The sequence below is a fragment of the Panthera onca genome, chromosome B1 (genome assembly GCF_046562875.1).
Source record: "Panthera onca isolate mPanOnc1 chromosome B1, mPanOnc1 haplotype 2, whole genome shotgun sequence".
NCBI classification, from domain to species: domain Eukaryota; kingdom Metazoa; phylum Chordata; class Mammalia; order Carnivora; family Felidae; genus Panthera; species Panthera onca.
Genome location: NC_138342.1, coordinates 71892983 through 71919363, shown reverse-complemented (window position 1 = coordinate 71919363; position 26381 = coordinate 71892983). Strand labels below are relative to the sequence as shown.

At 39.1% G+C, this 26381-nt stretch overlaps 1 protein-coding gene and 1 long non-coding RNA gene across 3 annotated transcripts in view; one reads left to right on the top strand and one right to left on the bottom strand.

The window, feature by feature from the left end:
- Positions 1-4025: 4025 nt before the first annotated feature.
- The window catches only part of HSD17B11 (hydroxysteroid 17-beta dehydrogenase 11), a 34991-nt gene continuing 12635 nt past the window's right edge, over positions 4026-26381 (top strand). The window contains exons 1-5 of the mRNA XM_060654664.3: positions 4026-4412; positions 11480-11587; positions 14745-14876; positions 16644-16750; positions 22794-22931. Coding sequence (XP_060510647.1) covers positions 4203-4412; positions 11480-11587; positions 14745-14876; positions 16644-16750; positions 22794-22931 — 695 coding nt within the window. The 5' untranslated portion in view covers positions 4026-4202. The remainder of the gene's footprint in view (positions 4413-11479; positions 11588-14744; positions 14877-16643; positions 16751-22793; positions 22932-26381) is intronic.
- LOC132692334 (uncharacterized) lies at positions 4426-26301 on the bottom strand. 2 transcript variants are annotated; one of them, XR_009616292.3, is made up of 5 exons: positions 24622-26301; positions 22623-22718; positions 13708-13898; positions 5428-5555; positions 4426-4500 (listed from the first exon to the last, which is right to left on the bottom strand). It is a non-coding gene; the product is annotated as an uncharacterized LOC132692334 (long non-coding RNA). The 2 variants fall into 2 exon arrangements; XR_009616291.3 differs by lacking the exon at positions 22623-22718.

The window sequence follows — 26381 nt, the reverse complement described above, 5'->3', positions numbered from 1 at the left end:
GACCTCAGGGGAGGGTAAATAATTAACCAGGTATCACATAGCTGATAAAAAAAAAAAATGGCAGGAATTCAAAATCCTTGTTTTTAGACACTTTTCCAAAGAAGATATCCAGATAGCCAACAGACACATGCAAAGATGCACAACATCACTCATCAGCAGGGAAATACAAATCAATGCCACACTGAGATACCACCTCACACCGGTCAGAGTGGCTAAAATGAACAAATCAGGAGACTATAGATGCTGGCAAGGATGTGGAGAAACGGGAACCCTCTTGCACTGTTGGTGGGAATGCAAACTGGTGCAGCCGCTGTGGAAAACAGTGTGGAGGTTCCTCAAAAAATTGAAAATAGACCTACCCTATGACCCAGCAACAGCATTACTAGGAATTTATCCAAGGAATACAGAAGTGCTGATGCATAGGGGCAGGTGTACCCCAATGTTTGTAGCAGCACTTTCAACAATAGCCAAATTATGGAAAGAACCTAAATGCCCATTACCTGATGAATGGATAAAGAAGATGTGGTTTATATATACAATGGAATACTACTTGGTAATGAGAAAGAATGAAATCCTGCTATTTGTGGCAACATGGATAGAACTGGAGGGTATTATGCTGAGTGAAGTAAGTCAGAGAAAGAGAGATAGCATATGTTTTCACTCATATGTGGATCTTGAGAAACTTAAAAGAAGTCCACGGGGGAAAAGAAGGGGAAAAAAATAGTTACAAACAGAGAGGGAGGGAGGAAGGCAAAACACAAGAGACTCTTAAACACAGAGAACAAACTGAGGGTTAAAGGGGGGGGGTGGGTTGGGGAGAGAGGAACATGGGTGATGGACATTGAGGAGGGCATTTGTTGGGATGAGTACTGGGTGTTGTATGTAAACCAATTTGACAATAAATTATATTTTTAAAAAATCCTTGTTTTAATAGCTGTGCTCAAATGCCTATTAGGGATTAAGTTACCTAATGGTATGAGAGGGAGGTGTTATGAATGTTGTAGGAGTTATGAATAATAGGAAGTATTATGAGTAGTAGGAGTTTTGATTCTTTTGAATTTTCAAAGTGATTTATGGTTGGCTTAGCTTTTCTTCTTTGCCCTAAAAAAAGAAGGAAATATAACATAGTGATAACGGCCTAGGTCTAAATTCCAACTCTTCCATTCATACTGTGTGCTCAGGTCATCCTTTGTTTCTTTATTCATATAATAGACATCTCATCAAACCTACTTCTTAAGACTGTTGGGAAGAGAAAATGAAGTGTGCATATGTGAATCACTTAGCACAATGCCTACTCAAGACATCGTTGCTCAAAACATCGTTGAAACGCTCCACATCCTTACCTTTTTTTTCTCGCTTTTTCAAATGCCATTTCAACAGCTAGAAGGGTAGCCTGAAATTAAGATGCTGCACACAGAAAACATTTTAAACTCTCCTAATGAAAGGCATTTTTAAAAACCACAAACATATAAAATCACACTTTGCCACTGTGTCAAATTAGTAGCTAATTATCACTCACAAAACCATCCACATTATAATTATATTAGTGTAAATTATAACTTACATACAGTTGATAGAATACTGTGCTTTATGTTAACTCATTTGAACTTCACAAGAATCTTGTAGGGTTAAGTATTAGTAACATCCCAATTTTACAAATTAGGAAACATCCTTAGGGAGGTAAAGTCACATACACATATGGGATTCAGGTGTGACTATTTGAAAACACTGGGTTTTTTCCCTACACCAGGGAAGCTCTGGTCAACTTTGTGGGTCAAAACTACCCAGTTCTCTTTAAATACAATTTTCTCAATAGAAAATGTTAGAGAAAGAGCCTGAATATGTATGAAAGTCAACATATATGAAAGTAAACACACACACACACACACGTAAAATGTGATTTCTTTGTATAGGTATTGGGCAAAAACGTTTGACAAATCCTCACCCTGCATCTAACCCAGTTATGCTTTTACTTGCTGTGGGAACTTTAAAAAATTAATCTAACTGATCTATTTACTTATAAAATGGGGAAATAAATAGCTTTCTTCTCTAGTTCCTAAGAGGCTTTAAAAAAAATCTAATGAGATAATATATGTGGAAAAAAGTTCTGGAAACTGTAAACTTTCTATACTATCATAAATGTGGATTTAAGGGCAATAATAAAAAGTTGCAGATGATAGATAGGAGTGTGAATTCTTTGTGAACTTCACTTTTTTTTTATTATTATTTCTTGACATTATACAAATGTGTAGGTAAGCATTTAGCTTCTTGCTGAAAATGTTTTGCTCTCAAGGGGGAAATGTTGGTGGGACCAAAGGAGAATTTAGTCTTTTTTTTTTTAATGTATGTTTATTTTTGAGAGAAAGCGAGTGCAAGGAGGGGAGGGGTAGAAAGAGGGAGACAGAGGATCTAAAGTGGGCTCTGCACTGACAGCAGCAAGCTCCATGTGGGGCTCGAAGTCACGAACAGAGAGATCATCATGTGAGCCAAATTCTGACACTCAACCAAGTGAGCCACCCAGGTGCCCCGTGAACTTCAATTTTTTGTGATCTTCCTGCCTGTTATTTTCTTAAGGTTTATTTATTTATTGTAATTTTTTAATGTTTATTTATTATTAAGAGACAGAGTGTGAACAGGGGAGGGGCAGATAGAGAGGGAGACACAGAATCGGGAGCAGGCTCCAGGCTCTGAGCTGTCAGCACACAGCCGCACACGGGGCTCAAACTCACAAACCTCAAGATCATGACCTGAGCCAAAGTCAGACGCTTAACCCACTGAGCCACCCAGGCGCCCCTTATTTATTTATTTTTAAGTCTTTATTTATTTTGAGAAAGAGAGAGAGCACAGTGCTCCAGCCCGCACACAAACAGCAGAGGGGCAGAGAGAGGCAGACAGAGAATCCCAAGCAGACCACACTGTCAGCACAGAGCCCCTTGCGGGGCGCCATCTCATGAATTGTGACATCATGACCTGACCTGAAATCAGAAGCCCCACACTTAACTTACTGAGCCATCCAGGCACCCCTTCCGGCTTCTTAAATATATAAATATAAATATAAATATAAATATAAATATAAATATAAGTATAAATATAAGTATAAATAATATAAATATAAGTATAAATATAAATATAGTGACCATCTGTCACCGACATGACTGAAGCCTCTTTTCAAAGTACTATAGTGTCTCACAAAAAGCCTAAATTCAATTACTGTCAAAAACTGAATTGAAAAACTACATGTAACAGACAATTATTAAGCTCTTACTGCACAGAAACCCAGAGTTGGGTCTTTTTTTTCAGTAACCAATCTCTAGGATTTTTAAAAATACTTATATAAATAGGCTACTAAACCAAAAATTACATAGATAATCTTTATGCAAGGTGATTTTCTATTTTGTTATTCATTCTGGAGGCAATGATTTATTAACCTGGATAAAGATGCAATTACCAAAGTGTAATATATATATATATATATATATATTTTTTTTTTTTTTTTTCCAAGTTCTAACAGGTTGAGTGAAAAAGGTTATCCAAAAAAAATATACTGATCTTCCTTGTGGAAACAATCCCCTATGATACGATCTGATTTTTCCTGGACCTTGATTATTGCTGTCCTTGAAAAGACAACATTTTCTCTGCTCTCCGGGAATCGAGCTTAGTTCAAACTAAAATGTGAGGCAGCATAATTTTTCGGGGCGGGTTTGGAAGGTATGGAACAACTGACCCCTCTCTCCACGTTCCTTTCAAGACAGGAAACTACATTTGCATCCCTTCGCTAATGATGGGCATCAAGTTTCAAAGAAGCCTCAGACCCGGGCCAGGGACACTGTCAGCTATCTTTGTAACTTTGAGAGGAAAGCAGGCGGCAGCTAAGCGTAGATGGTCGGCTCTCGAGACCCGGAGGTAGTGGGTCAAATAGGACCAGAAGGGGAAGCCTTGCCCTCCTCCGGACTTTGTCCCTCCCAGATTTCTGAGCTGGCGAGCAGCAGCTCCGCACTGCAGCCAGAGCCAATTGTGAAAGGCTGAACGAAGCCCAGCCCAGCGGAAGGAAAGGTTTCAGAGTTGGTTGTTTCTCCCTGATAAAGGAGCCCTTCCTTGCTTTTGCTTTTATTCTCTCTGGTATTGGACGGAACAGCCCTCCAGAAGCACTTTAGAGTGATTGGTGAAAGGAAACACACCAAAAGCTCGCAGCAACAAAAAGGATGAAATTCTTTCTGCAGTGTCTTCAGCTTCTGCCCTTACTGATCATCTTCAGCTTAGAGTCGCTTCTGAAGCTTTTCATTCCTAAGAAGAGAAAATCAGTTACTGGAGAAATCGTCCTGATTACTGGAGCTGGACACGGAATTGGGAGACTAACTGCCTATGAATTTGCCAAACTTAAAAGCAAACTGGTTCTGTGGGATATAAATAAGGTAATAGTGCTCACTGTGTTTTACTTTTTGGCACCTTTGATCTGTAGACAGGGATGCATTCTGTAGGCAACATCCCCTTCAGGCATCTCTATAAAGTAGGTAGAAAAAACTACTATTGGTATTTTATAGATTCATTAATGTATTTATGATTACAGGATAAATGGACTTAGACAATATAGGATTCCCAGTTACTACCCATCACTAATTTGGCATTGTAAACATATACTTCCTTTTGCCCTGAAAATAATTTGTAATCTCCTCCAAGGCCTGATTTCGCTGACCCTTCTATCTTAATCAGATGGGGAAAGTAATCTTTTTAAACTAGTCTATTAAAAGTAAGAGTTTTGCACCTGTTAAGAAAAAAAAATCCTACTGTCCATTACTGAGATAAGTGGGTTTAAAAAGATAGCCAACAGAAAGCAACATTATTGGATCATAGCAGTTGCCAAAAGTAATTTTTAAAATTATCTTTTTGTTAAAAACGATATAAAAGAAAAAACTCTTTGAGGTGCCTGGCTGGCTCAGTCGGCAGAGCGTGTGCCTCTTGATCTCGGAGTCGTTTAGTTCAAACTCCACATCGGGCATAGAGTTTACTTTAAAAATAAAACAAAATAAAAAATTTAAAAGAAAGAAAAGAAAAAAACCTCTTCAATGTACACAGTGTTTTACAAGAATAGGTGTAGGCTTAAGGAAGAGAGGAGGACTTTGAATCTAATCTTTTATTTGGCCAATGGTAGATGGCAGAGAGATTTCCAGAAGGCACCTGAAGGCCTGAAATGCCATCCCTTACACGTTAGGCAACACCCAGTGCTGAAACAAGAATTTAGGGATTGCAAGTTTAGATGAGAGTTCATCCAATGAGTGTGTGATTGAGATAGCAATCAACAAGCATTTTTTGAATATCTGTTGCATAGATGGTTAAGAACACAGTGCCCAACAGGACATAGGGTCCCCTGCCTTCAATCTCATAGGGAAAATAGACTTTAAATAATTATGTGCAATGAAAGATACAAACGAGGCCCAGTCCAATCTGATGTGGTCACTGGTGGTGAATGTCTGGCAGGTTGGTATGGTCAGACTCAGCAGAGCTCTCCACTTCTTCACAAGCTACCTTCTAACTTCATAGAGCTTTAGGTTCCTTTTCTGTAAAAGGAATAAAATAACAGTACTTGCCTTAAATTATACCAAGTAGCAGATATACCAAATAGCATGCACAAAGCATTTAGCATTTAGCACATAGCATTTAGCAATAGCATGCACAAAGCATTTGGCACATGGTAAACACACATTAGTTCTTATTCACAAAGTGAAGTTTAAGCTACCATTGAAGAATTCAGGTATAAGTATTAGGTTACACATCTGTGTTAATGACTCCCAATGCCCTGTGCCCATTTGTACAATTTTTTTCTGCTTTGGAGTCAAGTGCTTTTATCCAACAAGTATTTATTGAGCACCTACTATCTGCCAGACACTGTTCTAATGCAGAACTGAGGACACAGCAGTGAGAAAAACACAAACCTTATGAACTAGGGACAATAAACAGGACATGCTGTATAATAAACTATGTAATTGCTGAATGGTGATAAGTATAAAGAAAAAGTGTGAAAGGGGAGAGGGACTTTGTATGGTAGGTGGAGGACAGGGATCGTGTTGATCTTATACACAAAACCTCACTGAGATGGAGATAGTTGAGTCAAGATCAGAAGAGGCTGAGGGTGCAATGAGCCCCTCACCTATCTCTGCAGAAAGGGATCAGCAAATGCAAAGCCTGGCACAGAGTGAGGGAAAGGAGAGAAGTAAAAGAAAAGTCTAGATCTGTGCTTTCCAACACAATGGTTAGTAGTAGCTACTAGCCACTTGTGGCTGTTGAGCATTTGAAATGTGACTCATCTGAATTGTGATATAGGTGTAAATACACACAGGATTTCAAAGACAGTATGAAAAAAAGTATGTTGAATATCTTACAGCTTTTCTGTGGATTACATATTGAAATAGAATATTTCATTATAATAATAAATATTCCAAAATAATATTTTGGATTATTTTCAGTTAAATAAAACATATTACTAAATTAAATTTTATTTTCTCAGGTGTGGCTAGCAGAAAAATTGAAATTAAGTACATGGCTCACATTATATTTTTATGAGACAGCGCTGGTCTAGAAACTTAAGTAGCAGCAGCTCCAGATCATAAAGTTTCCTGTAAACTATTGTTTGTGCTTTGGCTTTTCCTGGGAGAGCCAATGGAGGATTTTGAGACAGATTCTAGGCTGCTGGGGGGCAGGGAGAGCGGTTAGGAGACCCGCAGTAATCCAAACAAGAGATGATGCTGGTTTTGTAGGCCAGAGAGGTAGTAAGGGAAGTGGCAGAAAATCAAGAATAATGTAGTATTTATTATGTTAAGTTTATTTCATTTAAATAAGCCTTCAACAATTTTGGGATTATATCCTTCATATATATATATATATATATATATATATATATACATATATACATATATACATATATATATATATATATATATATAAAACTGTGTTAGTTTTAATGTCCTTATTTGGCCACATAAAAGATTGGCAGTCCAGGATGCTTGGGTGGCTCAGTCGGGTAAGCATCCGGTTTGGGCTCAGGTCATGGTCTGGCAGTTTGTGAGTTCAGGCCCCTTGTCTGGCTCTTCACTGCCGGCTCGGAGCCTGGAGCCTGCTTCGGATTCTTGTCTCCCTCTCTCTGCCCCACCCCTGCTTGTTCTCTCTCAAGAATAAGTAAACATTAAAATTAAAAAAAAAAAAAAAAGATTGGCAGTCCTGGTTCAGTATATACACCACAGTCCACTTCCCTTGAAATTTTGCATATTTTAAAATTATGAAAGTCTGAGAACCACTAAACCTGACTGGGGAGGAGAGTAGAGTGGAAATTTCAAGCAGTCCATCCAGGCAGCAGATCCTAGAGACTTCTGGGCTGGTGGCTCAGTGGAGAAGGAATGAAAAAAGAGAGTTTCAGATTGTTTTCAGAACAAGCAGGAAGCAGGGAGGGGCCAGATCAAATTCTTCCTCCAGGGTTCAAAGACAAATTGTCCCCAGAGATAATTTCTCAGATTAAGTCAAGCAGCAAGGTTAGCCAGGTCTAAAGATATCCTACTCAGGGCAGAAGTCTTCCATCTTCCTACTCCTCCTGAGGTCCATAAAAAAGGAGCATGAATTTCAGGAGGGATTAGTGGTGGCTTCAGCTTTCTTATTCTACTGAGATTCATGCCATGAATTCCTTATTGCTTAATGTAGATATTCTCACATTTCTTGACCATTCTCACTCCCATGCCTCATTAGATAAGTCTGTGAAGATAAATTTATAGAAAGTGCTGAGCACCTAGTTAGTATATACTCAAAGACTTTATCAAATGGAGAAGTGAATTAATGAATGGGAAAAAGCAATGGAAATAATCAGAAAAACTTATAGAAGTTTAGTAGTCTAGGTAATGAACAGAGTTTTAGTTGTAGGGATAGAGGACAAAGGATTAGTAAGGACTTAAAGGAGAGCCCAGGATTAAAAATTGAGAACTGCATCCAACATACTAGGGAAAAAGGTTAACACGGGAAATCTTGAATGATTAGCAGTTCCACTGGGCTGAGAAAAATGTTAAGGATCTGCTTATTTTTTACTTCTCACCAAATGAATATGGAGGCTGTCTAAAATTTTTCCTGGCAGAATTTTAAACTTAAATTTCTTGCATTAAAAAAAAAACTTAAGAGACTCTTAAAAACTGAAAATAAACTGAGGGTTGATGGGGGGTGGGAGGGAGGGGAGGGTGGGTGAAGGGCACTGAGGAGGGCACCTGTTGGGATGAGCACTGGGTGTTGTTTGGAAACCAATTTGACAATAAATTCCAAATAAATAAATAAATATATAAATAAATAAATAAATAAATAAAATCTTTTCTGGCATAGTTCAGAAGGTGTGGAGTGCCAACCTTGGCCCTAAGTGAGGAAGACCAGGGAAGTAGGAAAAGTGTGACTGCCAGTGTAAAGGAAGGGCATATTTGCCAGCACCCACTCTGTGCATTGACAGAGCCGACCAGTACTAAGCAAATCTCTGCAAATGGAATACATGGCAAATGGAGTTTAATTGCAAAATCTGTTCCAAATAAGAACCAAACTTTGTACAGACCCAAAGAATCAGTGCAATATACTTACTGAAACTTTTTTTTTATAGTGGGAAAGTATGTATAACAAAAATTTCCATTTAACCATTTTTAAGTGTTGAGTTTAGTTGTGTTAAGTACATTCACGTCGTTATGAAATGACCTCTTCTGGCCATCTCCAGAATTTTTTCATCATTGCAAACTGAAACTTTGCACCCCTTAAACAATTACTCCCCAGCCTCCTCTCCCCCAGCCTTCGGCAACCACCGTTCAACTTCCTGTCTCTGTGTATTTGACTATGCTGGGTATCTCAAATAACTAGAATTTTGCAATATTTGTCCTTTTGTTTCTGGCTTGTTTCACTAAGCTTAATATCATCAAGGTTCATCTATGCTGTAGAATGTGTCAAATTTTTATACTTTTTTTTTTTTACTTTTTTTTTTAACGTTTATTTATTTTGAGACAGAGAGAGACAGAGCATGAACGGGGAGGGGCAGAGAGAGAGGGAGACACAGAATCTGAAACAGGCGCCAGGCTCTGAGCTGTCAGCACAGAGCCTGCCGCGGGGCTCGAACTCACGGACCATGAGATCATGACCTGAGCCGAAGTCGGACGCTTAACCGACCAAGCCACCCAGGCTCCCCTCAAATTTTTATACTTTTTTTTTTTTAAATTTTTTTTTTTTTTTCAACGTTTATTTATTTTTGGGACAGAGAGACACAGAGCATGAACGGGGGAGGGACAGAGAGAGAGGGAGACACAGAATCGGAAACAGGCTCCAGGCTCTGAGCCATCAGCCCAGAGCCTGACGCGGGGCTCGAACTCACGGACCGTGAGATCGTGACCTGGCTGAAGTCGGACGCTTAACCGACTGCGCCACCCAGGCGCCCCAAATTTTTATACTTTTGAAGGCTGAATAACATTCCATTTTGTGTGTATACTACATAAATGAAATATACTTTTTTTAATTTTATTTTTTTATTTCAAGTTTTAATTTACATTCCAGTTACTTAACTTATATGGTAAAATTGGTTTCAGGTGTAGAATTTAGTGATTCATCGCTCACATATAACACCCAGTGCTGGACACAAGTGCCCTCCTTTACCATCACCCAGTTAGCCCATCCCCCACCCACCTTCCCTCAGGCAACTCTCCATTTGTTCTCTGTAGTTAAGAGTAAAAAAGAGTCTCTTCTGATTTGCTTACTCTCTTTTTTTTTTCTTTCCCTTCCCCTACATTCATCTGTTTTGTTTCTTGAATTCCACATATGAGTGAAATCATATGATATTTGTCTTTCTCTGACCTATTTCACTTAGTATAATACACTCAAGCTCCATCCACTTCGTTGTAAATGGCAAGATTTCATTCTTTTTCATGGCTGAGTAATGAAATCTACTTTTAAAGGAAAGAGCCAAAAGCTGCCTGTTAGGTACAGGAGGGCAACATAAGGTTTCAGTGTCCCTTGGGGAGTAAGGGCTCCTCTCCAGAGTATACAACAGTTTGTGTGAGAGATTTCAGTAAAAGGGAAAATACCCTATTTCCTTTTATTGCCACAGTTAATTAAGTTCAGTGAGCAAACTGCACATTCTTTCCATAGCTCTCCAGATTTGGGTTTTCTGCAAGAGTAATTGCAGGTTACTAGCAAATTCGCAACACTAGTATTCTGTTCTACCATTCTTTCTGTGGGTAAATGTAGTAAGTCCATCCACTTGTGGGTTAGCTGACAATAATTTCTTGGCTTGCAGTGTTCACAGACTAAAACTCAATCCAAGGTATTATTTGAGACATTCTTTAAAATAAAAAGAAGCTACAAAATTGGTAAAGGCAAACCAACAAGCAAAAATGGAAACAAAAAAAAGGAAAAACAAAACAGAACTCTGTGGTCTGATCCTGAATTTAAGTGACAAAATCAGTGCTCCAAATTGGGCTCATCATTCCGTTTCTCAAATCTGCTCGTGACCTCCATCTGACTTGTTGCAACACCGTGTTGCGAGTTACATAAACTAAAAAGCAAGGACTTCAGCTTTGGTTCTTCCCACCTTCCTCATCCAGTCACCAAGTCCTGCTGATTTTATGCTTACCACAATGCATTAATGTGAACCCTATGACACTGCCATTATTCAGTCCTTTATTCTGACACTAACAATTTCATATGTCCCACCTAAGTCTTATTTTAGGTTTCTTTCTACTACACTGTGAGCTGGCTAAGGTCTATTCTCTGTCTCCTTCATATTTGTGTCCACCAGGTTCTTCCAAGCACCGTGATTAAAAATTAAAATGTTAAAGGAATGAGTGAATGAATGGATGAATGAACTGTAATTAACCCTTTATCTGTTTATTTTGTAGCCGGAAATGTATGTGAATAGTTTTTTAGTGACATAAAAAAAAAAAAAAGCTTAATGTTATTTTTTAAAATCTTGAAATGGAATACATACATGCATATATTCACAAAGTATGTAAAATTCATGACTACAAAACTAGTATTTTAAGATTTTTTTTTTGTTTATTTTTGAGAGAGAGACCTAGTGCAAGCAGCGGGAGGGACAGAGAGAGAGAGAGAGAGAGAGAGAGACACAGAATCCTAAGCAGGCTACAGGCTCTGAGCTGTCAGCACAGAGCCAGATGCATGGCTTGAACTCATAAACCACAAGATCATGACCTAAGATGAAGTTGGACACTTAACCAGCTGAGCCACTCAGGTGTCCAAGATTTTTATGTTTCTTAAAAAAGGTTGCTTTAAGTTCAGTTCAGAATAAAAGGAGCTAGTCAAAGTAGTGAGAGCAAAGTGTACCTGCATCCCTGCCAAAAATGCATCCAGTTAAATTATTGCCAAATGCTAGTTCAAACAACCTGACTATCCTTCATTATTTTCAGTTGTTGATATATGTTCATGTTATTTATTTTGTTCTCTCTTTTTTTGTTGTTGCCTTTCCTAGCATGGGATTGAGGACACAGCTGCGGAATGCAGGAGACTGGGTGCGAAGGCTCATGCCTTTGTGGTAGACTGCAGTAATCGAGAAGATATTTACAGCTCTGCAAAGAAGGTGAAATTTTACATTTGGTTAGGATCGTATCATGTCAGAGCTAGGAGGGATTCTGGAGGTGACCTCGTCATGATGCAGACAAAGTAGCAGAAGTTTTGTGACTTGCCCAAGGTTGGGCAGCCAGCTCATGGCAGACCCAGAACTAGAATCTAGAACTGAGGTTCCCAGACTTTGGTGTGTTCTGGAATCTTCCAGAGAACTTTTTAAAAAATAGACATGCCAAAGGTTTCTTTCAGCAAATCAAGGGCTGGGCCCAGGAATCTGCATGTATAATACCTTACACACCCACACCTCACCCATCTAATTCTGCTACAGGTAAATTCTTGGATGACACTGCGAACACTGACAGGGTCTTCTGACACCCAAAGAACTGGGTTAGGGAGTTAGGATAAATTTAATTGCTTATCAGGCTTTGATCATAGATAGATTTCTATAAAGCATTATTTGCTTTTTCTGTATATAACTGAGATGTGCTATGTATATATATCATGGAGTTTCACTCTGAACACATTCGTACATATATTTGTTAACTAAATACTACGATAGTAAGAAGAATCAGTAGAATTACCTGGGCAAATTCCTTAAAATACACATTCCTGGACCTCACCCCCAGAAAATCTGATTTCAGCACAGTATAAAGATTCTGATTCAAGCAGCCTTGAGAACCTCTTTGTTTAGGGAATTTGAGTTTGAGGACATTTTGAACTTCTATTCTTGAATTGTAATCTTTTATTTCAAACTGATGCCTCTATTACTGGTGAGGCCTGAGCTTAGACAAAACAATAAGTAGAAATGACCCAGGCTAGTGGTGGGAAATAGCTTTCCTGGAAGGGAGTACAGTAAGAGCAGGGCCTGGAGGTAAGAAACGTCTGTACTTAATAACTGTTTTACCTAAAATTAACAATGGTTTTCCTTCATAGAGACCTACATGCTTCCGGTTAATACTAGGTGTATCACTGCAAATTTCTTAACCCCTCTGTGCCTACGTTTTCTCAATTATAAAATGGGGATCACAGCAGCACCTACCTCAGGGTTGTTAGGAGAATTAAGTGAATTAATGACGTAAAGTTTTTATATCAGTGCCTGGCACACAGTAATCACTTCTAGACTCATCTTGGAATAAGCTGTTCTGGAAAAGATAATTTCATTATTTGAACCTATTCCATGTGTTTTAACCATGCTGTTTTTTTTACTGAAATTGCTCAAGGATAAACTATATGTTTAAACAGAATATACACAATGACATGTGATTATCAGATATTCTGAAGTTGTTTTAATGTGGTTATTTTAGTATCAGAACATTTTTATGTCACCTGACCATTTAAACTCATGACTTTCTTTCTTTTTTATTTTTAAAAAATTTTAAGTTTATTTATCTCAGAGCATGCGCATAAGCGGGGGAGGGGCAGAGAGAGAGGGAGACAGAATCTGAAGCAGGCTCTGAGCTGTCAGCATAGAGCCCAACACAGGGCTCAAACCCACGAAGTGTGAGATCATGCCCTGAGCTGAAGTCAGATGCTTAACCTACAGCCACCCAGACTCCCCATGGCTTGCTTCCATTATTGAGAAATGTGCAAACCAGACATTCACACTGTGGGGAGACAATAGATGCAGATGGGGAACTCAAGTATGAAGGAAGGGACAAGTGTGTCTGGGTAAATGCTTTGACAGTGTAAAAGAATCAAAGTCCTGTTACTTTGAAGGCGTTTTAGCAGCTCCATCATTTCAACCACATACATGTCCTGTTTTTTTCAATATCTTAGGGGCATTATTCTGAACAACAGTTTTCATTTTGTGCTAGAGATGTGGGTATACATACCAATAGTGTTGATCAAAGGCCAAATACCTTAGCTTGACTCTTTTTTTTTTTTAATTTTTTTTTTTTAAAAGTCTATTTATTTTTGAAACAGAGAGAGACACACAGCATGAACGGGGGAGGGGCAGAGAGAGGGAAACACAGAATCGGAAGCAGGATCCAGGCTCTGAGCCATCAGCCCAGAGCTCGACGCGGGGCTCGAACCCGCGGACCGCGAGATCATGACCTGAGCTGAAGTCGGAAGCCCAACCGACTGAGCCACCCAGGCGCCCCTAGCTTGACTCTTTAATAATTTAAATACAACCTGATGAAATTCATTTCTGTCTGACAAGCCTTCAGCAGTTGTTACATCATGTCCTGCTGGGTTGCTGATGGGTATTCCACCTCCTGGCTTCCTTTCTGTTTGAGGTTTGAGGTTTGAGGCTTGTCTTGGGCTCTGAGGTCAGAAGATCTGGGAGAGTCTCAGCTCCATGTGACCTTTAGTAGCCATGTGATCTAGGGCAAGAAACAGGCATTCAGTGTTTCATGTTCCTCCTCTCTAAAGTAAGCGTACCAGGAGTTGCAGGCTCATAGAATTATTGTGAGAATTAAATGAGGTAAATAATGAAATCGTGCAAAATGCATAGCACAATTAAAGCCTTTAATAGGCTATTTGTCACGTCCTCCTCAGTCCCCCAGCACACTGCAACACTATCTAATAATGGTAACTCCTAACAGAAGTTAGCTTTTATTTAGAACACAATGTATAACAGAATGCATTGTAACTCTAGGGTCCAACCACCAAGAAGCTTAGTTACTCAAAGAACCGTAAGAATATCAGATAAGATATGCTTTTGTTGCCAGCCCATAGGCCAACTGCCACCAGGGGAAGATAGTTGGTGAACAATAGAATGGAGTGACAGACCACAAAAATAAAGCAATAGAAGGTGTGACTAGCTTAATGGTATAATCAGTTTTACATAGTTTCTTATATAGTCCCTGCATTTGCCAATTAATTTTTTTTTTGCTTACCCTTTGAAGTAGTATTTAAAAAATAAATGCTAGGTTTTTGTCACCGGTTTTGTTTTTATTTGCCAGATGCCTCTCGGGTATAATAAACAGAGCAAAGTCAAGAGACTAAATTGCAAAAGAAAATTTCTACCTGCCAGACTTCCAGGTCTAGCTGTTTTGAAATTAAGTAGCTAAGATTAAAAAGTTCTTTTTTCCATTTTGGCACATAGATTACAAAACTACTCTTTTTTTCACATCTGATGTAAAAAACACATAGTTCTTTAATGATCCTTGTATGCAAACCTTCCTTTGTAACTCTTAATGATGCAGATATTTGTCTTATTTTTAAAGGTGAAAGCAGAAATTGGAGATGTTAGTATTTTAGTAAATAATGCTGGTGTAGTCTACACATCGGATTTGTTTGCTACACAAGACCCTCAGATTGAAAAGACTTTTGAAGTTAATATACTTGCACATTTCTGGGTAGGTATGACTTCTTTTACAAGAACATTCCCTTTTGTAAAACCCAAAGACTATGTTTAAAGTGGAGCTTTCAGTAGACATAAAGATGTGTCAAATCAATACGGAAGTTTTCTCCAGGCACTAAGGATAACATCATACAAAGAGGTCATTTTTGAGGGTGCCTGGCTGGTGCCATCCAGAAGAGCATGCAACTCTTGATCTCAGGGTCATGAGTTCGAGCTCCATGTTGGATGTAGAGATTACTAAAAAAAAATAAAGAAACTTTAAAAAAAAACAAGTCAATTTTCTTTTATTTTTAAAAAAATTTTTAGTGTTTATTCATTTTTGAGAGAGAAGGGGGGAGGGACAGAGAGAGAGGGAGACACAGAATCTGAAGCAGGCTCCAAGCCCCAGGCTCCCAGCTATTAGCACAGAGCCTGACATGGGGCTCGAACCCATGAACGGCGAGATCATGACCTGAGCCAAAGTCGGGCGCTCAACCAACTGAGCCACCCAGGTGCCCCCCAAAGAAGTCAATTTTCTTTCTTCCTTTTTTTTTTTAATGTTTATTTGTTTTTGAGAGAGAGAGAGAGACTGAGCATGAGTGGGGGAGGGGCAGAGAGAGAGAGGGAGACACAGTCTCCAAAGCAGGCTCAAGTCGGAAGCTCAACGGACTGAGTCACACAGGTGCACCCAGTCAATTTTCATGCTGTGGTCAAATCTCATCAACCATTTTCCCTCCCCGCCCCTTAAAAATATTAATAATAATAATTAATTAATAATAAACTTCAGCTGTTATATATGTTTTAATTTTGAACTGGATTCTTAAAAAAAATTAAAAACAAAAATAAAATAGATTCTCACATCTCTATGTGATCTTATTTATGAAAGAAGGAATTAGAGATAATCCAAGTCCTCTTCTGTGGTTCTGTTAAAAGTGAGCCCAGTTTGCTTTTCAGATTCTCAGGAGACTCAGGCCTTGAGTATTTTCTGGCCCCAAAGCTGCAAACTTTATTATAAATCTCACCATTCAAGGTCTATAGATTATATATATAGAGAAAAAAAAAAAAGAATTTCTGAAGAGGCTGAAAATTGCCCAAATAGCCCATTCCTGAAAGGGCCTCTTAAAGTTTTCTTGGATGTCAGTTTGGGAAGCATAATCTCAAAAGAATGTTGGAGTTGGTAAAAATGCAGTATTATCTTATGTCAGTATTTCCAAATTATTGACCTATGTCTTTGTATTTTTATAACTTACAAGTGTGCCTGTCTTTCTGCCTCTGTTAGAATGTAGGGCATTGCCTTAATTGTTTTTGAATCCTCATCACATAATAGGTGCTCAGTAAATATTTATTGCATTCGGTGACTACTAGAAGATTGGTGTTCACTTCAGTATTTTGGTAAATGACATAACCAAACTATTTGCTAACAATTTCACATTGCATATAAATTCTTTTGATAACTATAGATTATTATATCTATTCAATATATGAAATGATAGAAAGTATCAGTGACAAAAGGTAAAGAGAGGACCAGGGCATATTAGAAGTTCACAATTTAAGTGAAATGGATTCTTAAGTTTTCAGTATCCATTGCCTTGCTTAGTTTTTCTAATCCAGGCATCCTATCCATTTGCCTCATGTGGCCACATTTGGCAGTTAATCTAAATTTTTTTTCTTTTATACTAGGAAAATGTTAATAAAGTATAGTTTTGTCTGGAAATCTTCCCAATAGGTCTACAAAATCAGAAATAACAATATACCATTGTCTCTTAATCAACACTATTTCTAGACTACAAAAGCATTTCTTCCAGTGATGATGAAGAATAATCATGGCCATATTGTCACTGTGGCTTCGGCAGCTGGGCATACTGGGGTCCCCTTCTTACTGGCATATTGGTAAGTCAGGATGTGGTTCCTTAATTTGTTCCTATGCTTGTATGTGATTTCTTACCCTAATGAAAACTACCGTTAATGATGATAAACTTGAAGTTGCCGAAATAGTCAGTTGCACAGTCTCTTGTACAATAGCTTTATCAATCATTAATCCCCTCCAGGCTGACCATTCTAGAGGTGGCTGCAGGGAAATTGTCCAATTAGAAGGCAGCTCTTAAAGCAGTTCTCATCCCTTGTAGGAGCAAGAAATTATACAACAAGAGTAATCTTTTTGTACCATGAATAAAAGTTAATAATTTTTAATAAAGTAACTTTGTGGAAACAAAGTAAAGAGAAAGTATAATCCAGGATTCTAAATGTTGTAAACATCTAAATAGTGGAATTGTAAAAAAGAAAAACTATAATAGTTATCCATTTAAAAATCCCTGCCATTGTAATAACTGAAGAACTTAACTATCACAAGCAGGGAACAGTAATGGTGTGCTCCACTGTATACTGTAAAGACAATTCTTTGCAATATAGTGAGGCCACCATAGCCAACAGGAACCTACGGGTTGCACACACCCCAACAGTGCTTGGCCAATTTCTAGAAACAACAGATATAGTTGTATGTGTATAAATATATAAACACAGGCATGGGTGGGTATCTTGTTTTTATATAATATATACACGTGTATACATATGTATGTATGCATGTATATAAAAGATATATATCTTGCATTTAAAAGTTTGCAAGGTGGGAATGCAAGCTGGTGCAGCCATTTGAAAACAGTAAGGAGGTTCCTCAAAAAATTAAAAATAGAACTACCCTACAACCCAGCAATTGCACTACTAGGTATTTATCCAAGGGACATATGCACCCCAATGTTTATAGCAGCACTATCAACAGTAGCCAAAGTATGGAAAGAGCCCAAATGTTCATCGATGGATGAATGGGTAAAGAAGAAGTGGTATATATATACAATGGAGTATTACTCAGCAATCAAAAAGAATGAAATCTTGCCATTTGCAACTACATGGATGGAACTGGAAGGTATGATGCTAAGCGAAATTAGTCAGAGAAAGACAAATATCATATGACTTCACTCATATGAGGACTTTAAGAGATAAAACAGATGAACATAAGATAAAGGAACACAAAAATAATATAAAAACAGTGAGGGGGACAAAACATAAGAGACTCTTAAATATGGTGAACAAACAGAGGATTACTGGAGGGGTTGTGGGAGGGGGATGGGCTAAATGGGTAAGGGGCATTAAGGAATCTACTCCTGAAATCATTGTTGTGCTATATGCTAACTAATTTGGATGTGAATTTAAAAAAATAAAATTAAAAAAAAAGAAAAATAGGGGCGCCTGGGTGGCGCAGTCGGTTAAGCGTCCGACTTCAGCCAGGTCACAATCTCGCGGTCCGTGAGTTCGAGCCCCGCGTCAGGCTCTGGGCTGATGGCTCAGAGCCTGGAGCCTGATTCCGATTCTGTGCCTCCCTCTCTCTCTGCCCCTCCCCCGTTCATGCTCTGTCTCTCTCTGTCCCAAAAATAAATAAAAAACGTTGAAAAAAAAAAAAAAAAAAAAAAGAAAGAAAAATATAAGATGGTCCACAGTAATTAACTCATATATATTAGTATTTCCCAATATGTTAAGGCAAAGGCAGGTATATCTACTGAAAATGCCCAAGGAACAGCTTGAACTTTTTAGGTAGGTTAACCAATGAAGAAACTTATATTCTGTAATTAAAATAGAATCAACTTTTATCCAGAGAATGCGGTAATTTAGCCTTAATGACTGACATTTGACAGGGGAGACCAAGGTCATTCTAAGACGTCTGATTCTTAAGTTGCACTCTTTACAATCTTTCCACAAAACTCATCTCCCATAGGAAACCAAATCAAATCATTATTTGATATGCCTTAAGGTTACTAAAGATGAGGAGAATAAATTGTTTTAGTGTCTAGACATTTTCCTTTAACAAAAGTTGTTAATATCCTGGTCAGAAACCATGCCTAATTATGTGTTCTCTACTGCACTTGGACCTCAATACCTATTAAGTAACAACAGCAACAAGAGGGGTGTGTGGTTCCCAGCCTCATCCCTAGACCGTTGCAAAACTCCTCTGTCACATGGTATGCATAAGCTAAGGCTTTCCCATCCAGTCCAAAAGGAAATAGTCCAGAAACAATTCAGTTATCTTTTACCTGAGGGTCCCATATACTGTGGGTATAGTAAGTAATTCATGAATGTTTATTTTCCTTGAAAAGTCAAGATGAGCTTACTGTGCTTCTGTTTATCTGTTTTGTTTTGTTTTTACTCTTTGATCTCTCATGAACAGTTCATTGTAGCTTTATCCAGAAGCCATTGAAATGAGAGTTATCTAATTATCTTTGAACTTTACTGCAGTGGCAGAAATCATTCTAAGCATTGTAATTTGTGTATTACATATCTTAGTGATGTTAAAGATGGAATTTATTTTCTAATGTGACCTTGTGGCATGTACTATAACCCCAAAAAGCCTGTAACTATATTTTCTAATATGGCACAAAAAAGTATATAGACACTTATTAAATCTGGAATTATGTGAAAAAAATAAATAAAAGTTTGCAAGGATATATATCAAGCCATTTTACTCGAACCACACCTAGAGAGTGGTTATTCTTTGGTAATGACAAGTAATTTTATTTTGTTCATCTATATTTTCTGTCTTCCTTTCCTTCCCTTCCCTCCCTTTTCCTTTCCTTTCCTTTCCTTTCTTTTCTTAACATATATTTGTTTTCTAATAGTTTCTAAAATGGGGTGCCTGGGTGGCTCGGTTGGTTGAATGTTTGACTTTTGTTTTTGGCTTAGGTCAAGATCTTACATTTCATGAGTTTAAACCCTACATTGGACCCTGCACTGGTAATGGGAAGCCTGCTTGGGATTCTCTCTCTCTCTCTCTCTCTCTCTCTCTCTCTCTCTCCCCCTTCCCCACTTACTCTCTCCATCTCCCTTGAAATTAATAAATAAACTTAAAAACATTTTTTTTTATGAACATAGACTTGGATTGAGTTTTTGGGTTTTGGGGGGGTTTTGTTTTTTTTTAAGATGAAATAGCTGTTGAAGCAGTTACAGAACAGATGTGTGATGCAGATCATGTATTGTCTCTTTCAAACCCAGTTTAGGTTAGGTGATTGTCCCCTGGCCATCAAAGGCTCACATCATTTGGCATTGTTTCCCTTGATGAAAGCTAGCTGCAGGTGTTGCTACTCAGCTACTACACGAACTTCTACTCTCTGCCAGATTCTTAGTCCCCGGGGAATTGAGGTAACCCAAGAGAATCAGAGGATCCAACAGGGCTGTGAATGCCCTGTCATGCTTCCTCCTCTTTGCCATGGTAAATACTGTAACTCTCTTTTTTTTTTTTTTTTAACGAGGGCTGTGAATGCCCTGTCATGCTTCCTCCTCTTTGCCATGGTAAATACTGTAACTCTCTTTTTTTTTTTTTTTTTAACGTTTATTCATTTTTGGGACAGAGAGAGACAGAGCATGAACGGGGGAGGGGCAGAGAGAGAGGGAGACACAGAACCGGAAGCAGGCTCCAGGCTCTGAGCCATCAGCCCAGAGCCTGACGCGGGGCTTGAACTCACAGACCGCGAGATCGTGACCTGAGCCGAAGTCCGACGCTCAACCGACTGAGCCACCCAGGCGCCCCTGTAACTCTCTTGATTCTAATTTGATTCTACTCCACTGAATGTTTAGCTATGAAAACCGAGAGAACATGTTCTGTATGAGAAACTATTGATAGTGCTTTCAGCAGAAGCAAAAGTTCTCATCAAGTGTTGTCAATGCAGGAATGGCATACACAGTTTGTGTGCAGATTGCACACTACACAATTCTAGGGGGCACTGTGCATATTCGGGTCCCCTTAAACTTAAAAAATCTTCCAGGAGATGGCAGTAAAGTAGCTTTAGAAGAGGAGTAGGTTTTTCTGACTCACACAAAGGCACCCTTTGGGCTAGAAATAGAAATGTGCTGTGACTGTCTGGATGTATATATGACTGAACCCAAAAGGCCTGTATATAAACTTGTAAGATTCTGGCAGGTGGGTGTGAGGACCTCACCCTGCGGCTGCCCAAGACAAACCTCCAGGTTCCCTTACTTGTTAAATCTGCCACTTGCCAATCTGGAGTGGCCTGCCTCTTTCTTTGCTCTCTCCCCGCCCTCTGTGTGCAGGGGAGGTGTGGGGGCAGTTTCAGATCGTACTCAAGGAGCTCCAGAGGAGATTGCAAACCAACAACCTCCACAGTGCTTCAGCTTCCTTTTTGGTAAATGGGGATCATAGTAATACCTATTTCAAAGAGTTGTTGTGAGGAGCAAATGCAGTTAATACATCGGAAAAACTGAGGACAGTGCCTGACGTGTAGTAATCAATTTTACGTGCGATTATTTTTGTGTGGTTTTTCAAGTTAAGATTTACATTTTTCTTTCTGTTTTTTTAAATTTTTTTTTTAATGTTTATTTCTGAGACAGAGAGAGACAGAGCATGAGTGGGGGAGGGGCAGAGAGAGAGGGGGACACAGAATCCGAAGCAGGCTCCAGGCTCTGAGCTGGCAGCACAGAGCCGGACGCGGGGCTCGAACTCACCGGCCAGCAGCTCATGACCTGAGCCGAAGACGGACGCTTAACTGACTGAGCCACCCAGGCACCCCAAGATTTACATTTTTCATGAGTAAATCTAGCCATCTATCTTTTAAGCCTTCAGTATATGTCTAAGGTTTAAAAGAAAAAAAAAAGTTGAAAGAGAACTTTGCATAGCTTTGTATTTTCCAAAGCACAGGTTAATTGGCAAGAATTTACAGCTACTTTGTGTAATTGCTAATAAATACAGACTTATAGAAAAATAATCTAGTAATTGATGGCACTGAGTTGCACATTTTAAAATGGTTAAAATGGCAAATTTTATGTTATGTATATTGTCACACAATTAAAAAAATTTTTTTAATGTTTATTCATTTTTTGAGAGAAAGAAATAGGGGGGGGGGGGCGGGTGCTGAGAGAGAGGGAGACACAGAATCCGAAGCAGGCTCCAGGCTCTAAGCGGTCAGCACGGAGCCTGATGTGGGGCTTGAACCCACGAACCATGGGATGATAACCTAAACCGGAGTCAGTCACTTAACCGACTAAACCACCCAAGCACCGCTATTTTCACATAATTTTTAAAAATCAGTAATATTCCAAAAACCACTGAATTATACACTTCAAGTGGGAGAGTTATATGATACATGAATTTATTTCTCAATAAATTTGATTTAAAAAGAAAAAAACCTAACTGGAAAAGTAATGTCTGCTTAAAATATTATTAATTTGCCTCTCTTGGCAAATGAAGGAGATGTGACAGTAAGAATTGCTTTGCATTTTGATTTATTTATTTGACAAATGTTTTTTGAGCAGCTATTATAAGCCAAGCACTATGGTAGGCCCTGGGGATTCCTTGGAAACCAAAATAGTCACAGAGCTTATAGTACAAGTTTGAGGGACAGATGTTAAAAAAAAAAAAAAAATTCACCCAAACAAGTATTTAATCACAAATCCAAAACAGGCTGTCATGTAAAACTGAAGATTATTACATAATGGAAATAATTTAGACTAGGGGTCAGGAAAGGCCTCTTTGAGGAAGTGAAGCAGAGTCTGAAAGGGAAAATGGGACTTGTCCAGGAGAATTTACCCAGGAATTCCCTGGATGTATTAAATAATTAACAGGCTATGGCGACATTAAATCTTATGGAAACAGCAACAACAAAAACCAACGCTTTACCAGTTTTCCTAGCAAGACCCACTCAGTTCTCGCTCCAATAAGTGTTCTGTGTCAATGCTTCTTAGACTTTAATGCCTATAAATTTACCTGAGGATCCATAATGCACGTTCTGATTTGGTAGGTCTGGGCTGGCCCCTGAGACTCAGCTGATGGCCATGAGGCTCGGCAGAGGACCACACTTAACTAGAGAAAACAGACATCTGAATTCAATAGATACCACAGCTTTCTCTAATTATCTTCTGGCCTGTTTATTTCCAGTTCAAGCAAATTTGCTGCTGTCGGATTTCATAGAGCTTTGACTGAAGAACTGGCTGCCTTAGAAAGAACCGGAATCAAAACAACATGTCTCTGCCCTAATTTCATAAATACTGGCTTCATCAAAAACGCAAGTACCAGGTAAGTTGAGACAGAAATGACGACAAAAGGATTGGTGATTGCTATGAATATCAGCCATTCTGTGGGTTTTCTTAAATATTTTAATCCTTAAAACACCTGACATTCAATTCCCTTAGCTCATCTCAATTTCAGCTCCTGCAGATTGTGGGAAAGCAGGTGAGGCAAAGAGAAGGGGAGAATATATGTGAACATAAATATGAGGAACTCAGGTGAACTTGGTAATCCTCCTTTTTTTTCTTTTCCTGAGCAGTGGTTTTCTGACTTAAGTATACATACCTTTCACCAGGAGTGCTTGGGAACCATGTAGAGGTCCGACTCCCAGAGATGTTGATTGTTTGCGTTTGGCTAGGAGAGGGTAGTGGTGGGGAAGGGGCCTTGGGACTCTGTTTAACAAGCATCATCGGTAATCTAGAGATTATCCTCCATAGTGAGCACTAGTCTTTACTTAGTTAAAAAATAAAACTATATGGCTCAGCATCCGACTTCAGCTTAGGTCATGATCTTATGGTTTGTGAGTTGAAACCCCATATTGGGCTCTTTGCTGTCAGCTCAGAGACCTCTTTGTTCGGATCCTCTACCTCTCTGTCTGCTCCTCCCCTGTGTGCACTCTCTCTCTCTCAAAAATAAACATTTTTTAAAAACTTATAAAACTATAAAGGATAAGCTCTGAGGTTAGTTTTTTTTTTTTAAGTTTATTTATCTTGAGAGAGACAGCACAAGTGAGGATGGGCAGAGAGTGAGAGAGAGAATCTCAAGCAGTCTCTGAGCTGCCATTGTAGAACCTGATGTGGGGCTCAAACCCATGAGGCTGTGAGATCATGACTTGAGCTGAAACCGAGAGTTGGATGTTAACCATTTGAGCCACCCAGGTGCCCCAGAGGTTAATTTTTAATGTTTCTTTTCTTTGGGAGTAGTTTTAATGTCTTTGTAACATGATGCATAACTTTAAAAAATTCCAACATACAGAAAAATACGAATAAGTAAGAAAGTTTCTTTTTAAATTGCCTTGAAACCTTCTATCTACTGCAAACTACTCAACATTTTGATGAACATCCTTCCAGACATCTCTCCATGTATAGCTTAAATGTCTAAATTATATGTAACTGGCATATATTACACGTGGGGTTCTGAAAACTGTAGGTAAACTACTTATTTCCCTCAGCATTATGTCATGGACATCATTTCATGTCAGTAAAGACAGAACTTTATCATAAATTGTGTTGGTTACTTAGTCTGAACATTAGTATCTACTAGTGATTTTTACCCTGGCACAGCTGTCATGAACACCCTAGTGATGAAGTTTTGGGGTGATGGGGGGTTCGTAAGGTCCAGAGTTGCCAGCCAAGAAAGAATTCTTGAAGACGTTTTTGGTGCCAAACTAGTGATTTTATTAAAGCATGGGGACAGGACCCATGAGTAGGAATAGCCACATGGGGTTGTGACAGGTAACTCATTGTATACCCTCAGGTTGGGGCAGAGTCAAAGATAGAGTAAGTCTCTAAGGTATTTTGGAAGCAAGGTTTTTAGGACCTTGAGTGGCTAGCTGTTCCTAGGGAAACACCACTTATTACCATTTAATAAAACCCCAGTCATGAGACTCTTCAGATGTATATGGGGAGGGGGGCATAAACTTGGAGGATAACTGACAACATATATCTTGGGGCAATTGAGATAAAGGAAGTAGACTTACAGGATCCTCAAGGTTGTGACAGTGTTAAGCCAAGGTTCTCTTTTGCCCCTAGCAAACTGTCATCATCCAGGCAGCTGAGCCCCTATAGAGGGAGGTCACTCTGCTGGTTTGAAGGACTCGTCAATGGGCTGTAGGCAGTAAGGGAATTTAGTTTTTCATTTGTCTTAGTTTCCCACATCACCATGGCAATTTGCTTTGTTCTTCGGTAGCCAGGAGTGTCTGAGGAATATCACACACATTCCACCTGGGGGGTGGGGGGAGTGGGTATGTGTGTGCCAGCCTGTATTTTGCCCTCAGCTTGCCCCAAGCTCCCTCATCACTAATGCGCACATATTTTCACATTTTGGTGGTGTCTCCTTCAGGTAGATTTTAGAAGAGGGATTACTGGGTCAAAGGGTGTACACATTTTAAATATTCGTACGTGCTGCCAAACTGCCCCGGAAGCGTTTCACCAATCTGCACCTGTACCCACGGGGGAGGAAGAGCGCCACCGCTTTTCTACTTCCTCAGCAGCCTGCTTTCTGGTGATGTTCTGCCCTTTCCATACAGGAAGGATCATCTTTGTTTCCTGATGACCTAGTAGCTACATTAAAGTGTTTTCTTATGTTTTTTGGTAGTAGGGCTTCTTTCCTTCTTTTTATTTTTTTTTAGGTTTATTTATTTATTTTCAGAGAGACACAGCACACACACAAGGGGGGGGTGCAGAGAGAGAGTGCGTGTGAGAGAGAGAGAGAGAGAGAGAGAGAGAGAGAGAGAATCTCAGGCAGGCTCCCCACTGTCAGTGCAGAGCCCATGAACTGTGAGATCATGACCTAAGCCATAACCAAGAGTTGGATGCTTAACCAACTGAGCCACCCAGGTGCCCCTTTTTAAATTTTATTTAAATGTTTATTTTTTGGTAGTTTGACTTCTTTTTTTTTTTTTAATTTTTTAAAATGTCCATTTATTTATTTTGAGAGAGAGACTGTGCAAGCAAGGGAGGGGCAGAAAGGGGAAGGTGGAAAGAATCCCACGCAGGTTCTGTGCTGTCAGCACAGAGCCTGACACGGGGCTCGATCCCACAAGCCATGAGATCATGACCTGAGCCGAAATCTAGAGTTGAATACCCAGCTGACTGAGCCACCCAGGCACCCCAGTAGTTTGACTTCTTTTGTGAATTGCCTGTTTCATGACCTCTACTCACCTTTTCTATTGAGCTATAGAGTTTTAAATTAATATCTATAAGTTCATTGTACATTCAAGATACTATCTTATATGTCATACACATTGCATATATTTTTCCCCAGTTTGCTATTTGCCTTTCAACTCCTTTTTATTTAGTTTTACATTAAAACTTCTCAGTTTATTTTCCATCATGGCCTATAGGTTTGGCGAGATATTTATAAAGGTCTTTTTCAGCCCAAGCTTTTAAAAATACCCACCTATATTTATTTCTCCAGTACTTTTATGGTTCGATTTTCACATTTGGAGCTTTGCTCCACACAAATTTACTTTAAGAAATAAGGTCATGGTAGGGGCACCTGGGTGACTCAGTTGGTTGAGCCTCTGACTCTTGATTTCAGCTCAGGTCATGATCCCAGGGTCATGAGATCGATTGAGCCCTGTGTCCCTGCTTGGGATTTTCTCTCTCTCCCTCTCTCTCTCTCTCTCTCTCTCTGCCTGTCTCCCCTGCTTGCATGTTCTCGCCCTCCTTCTAAAATTAAAAAAAAAAAAAAAGTCACCGTATAGCTTGTTTTTCCCAAATAGTTAATGAATTATTT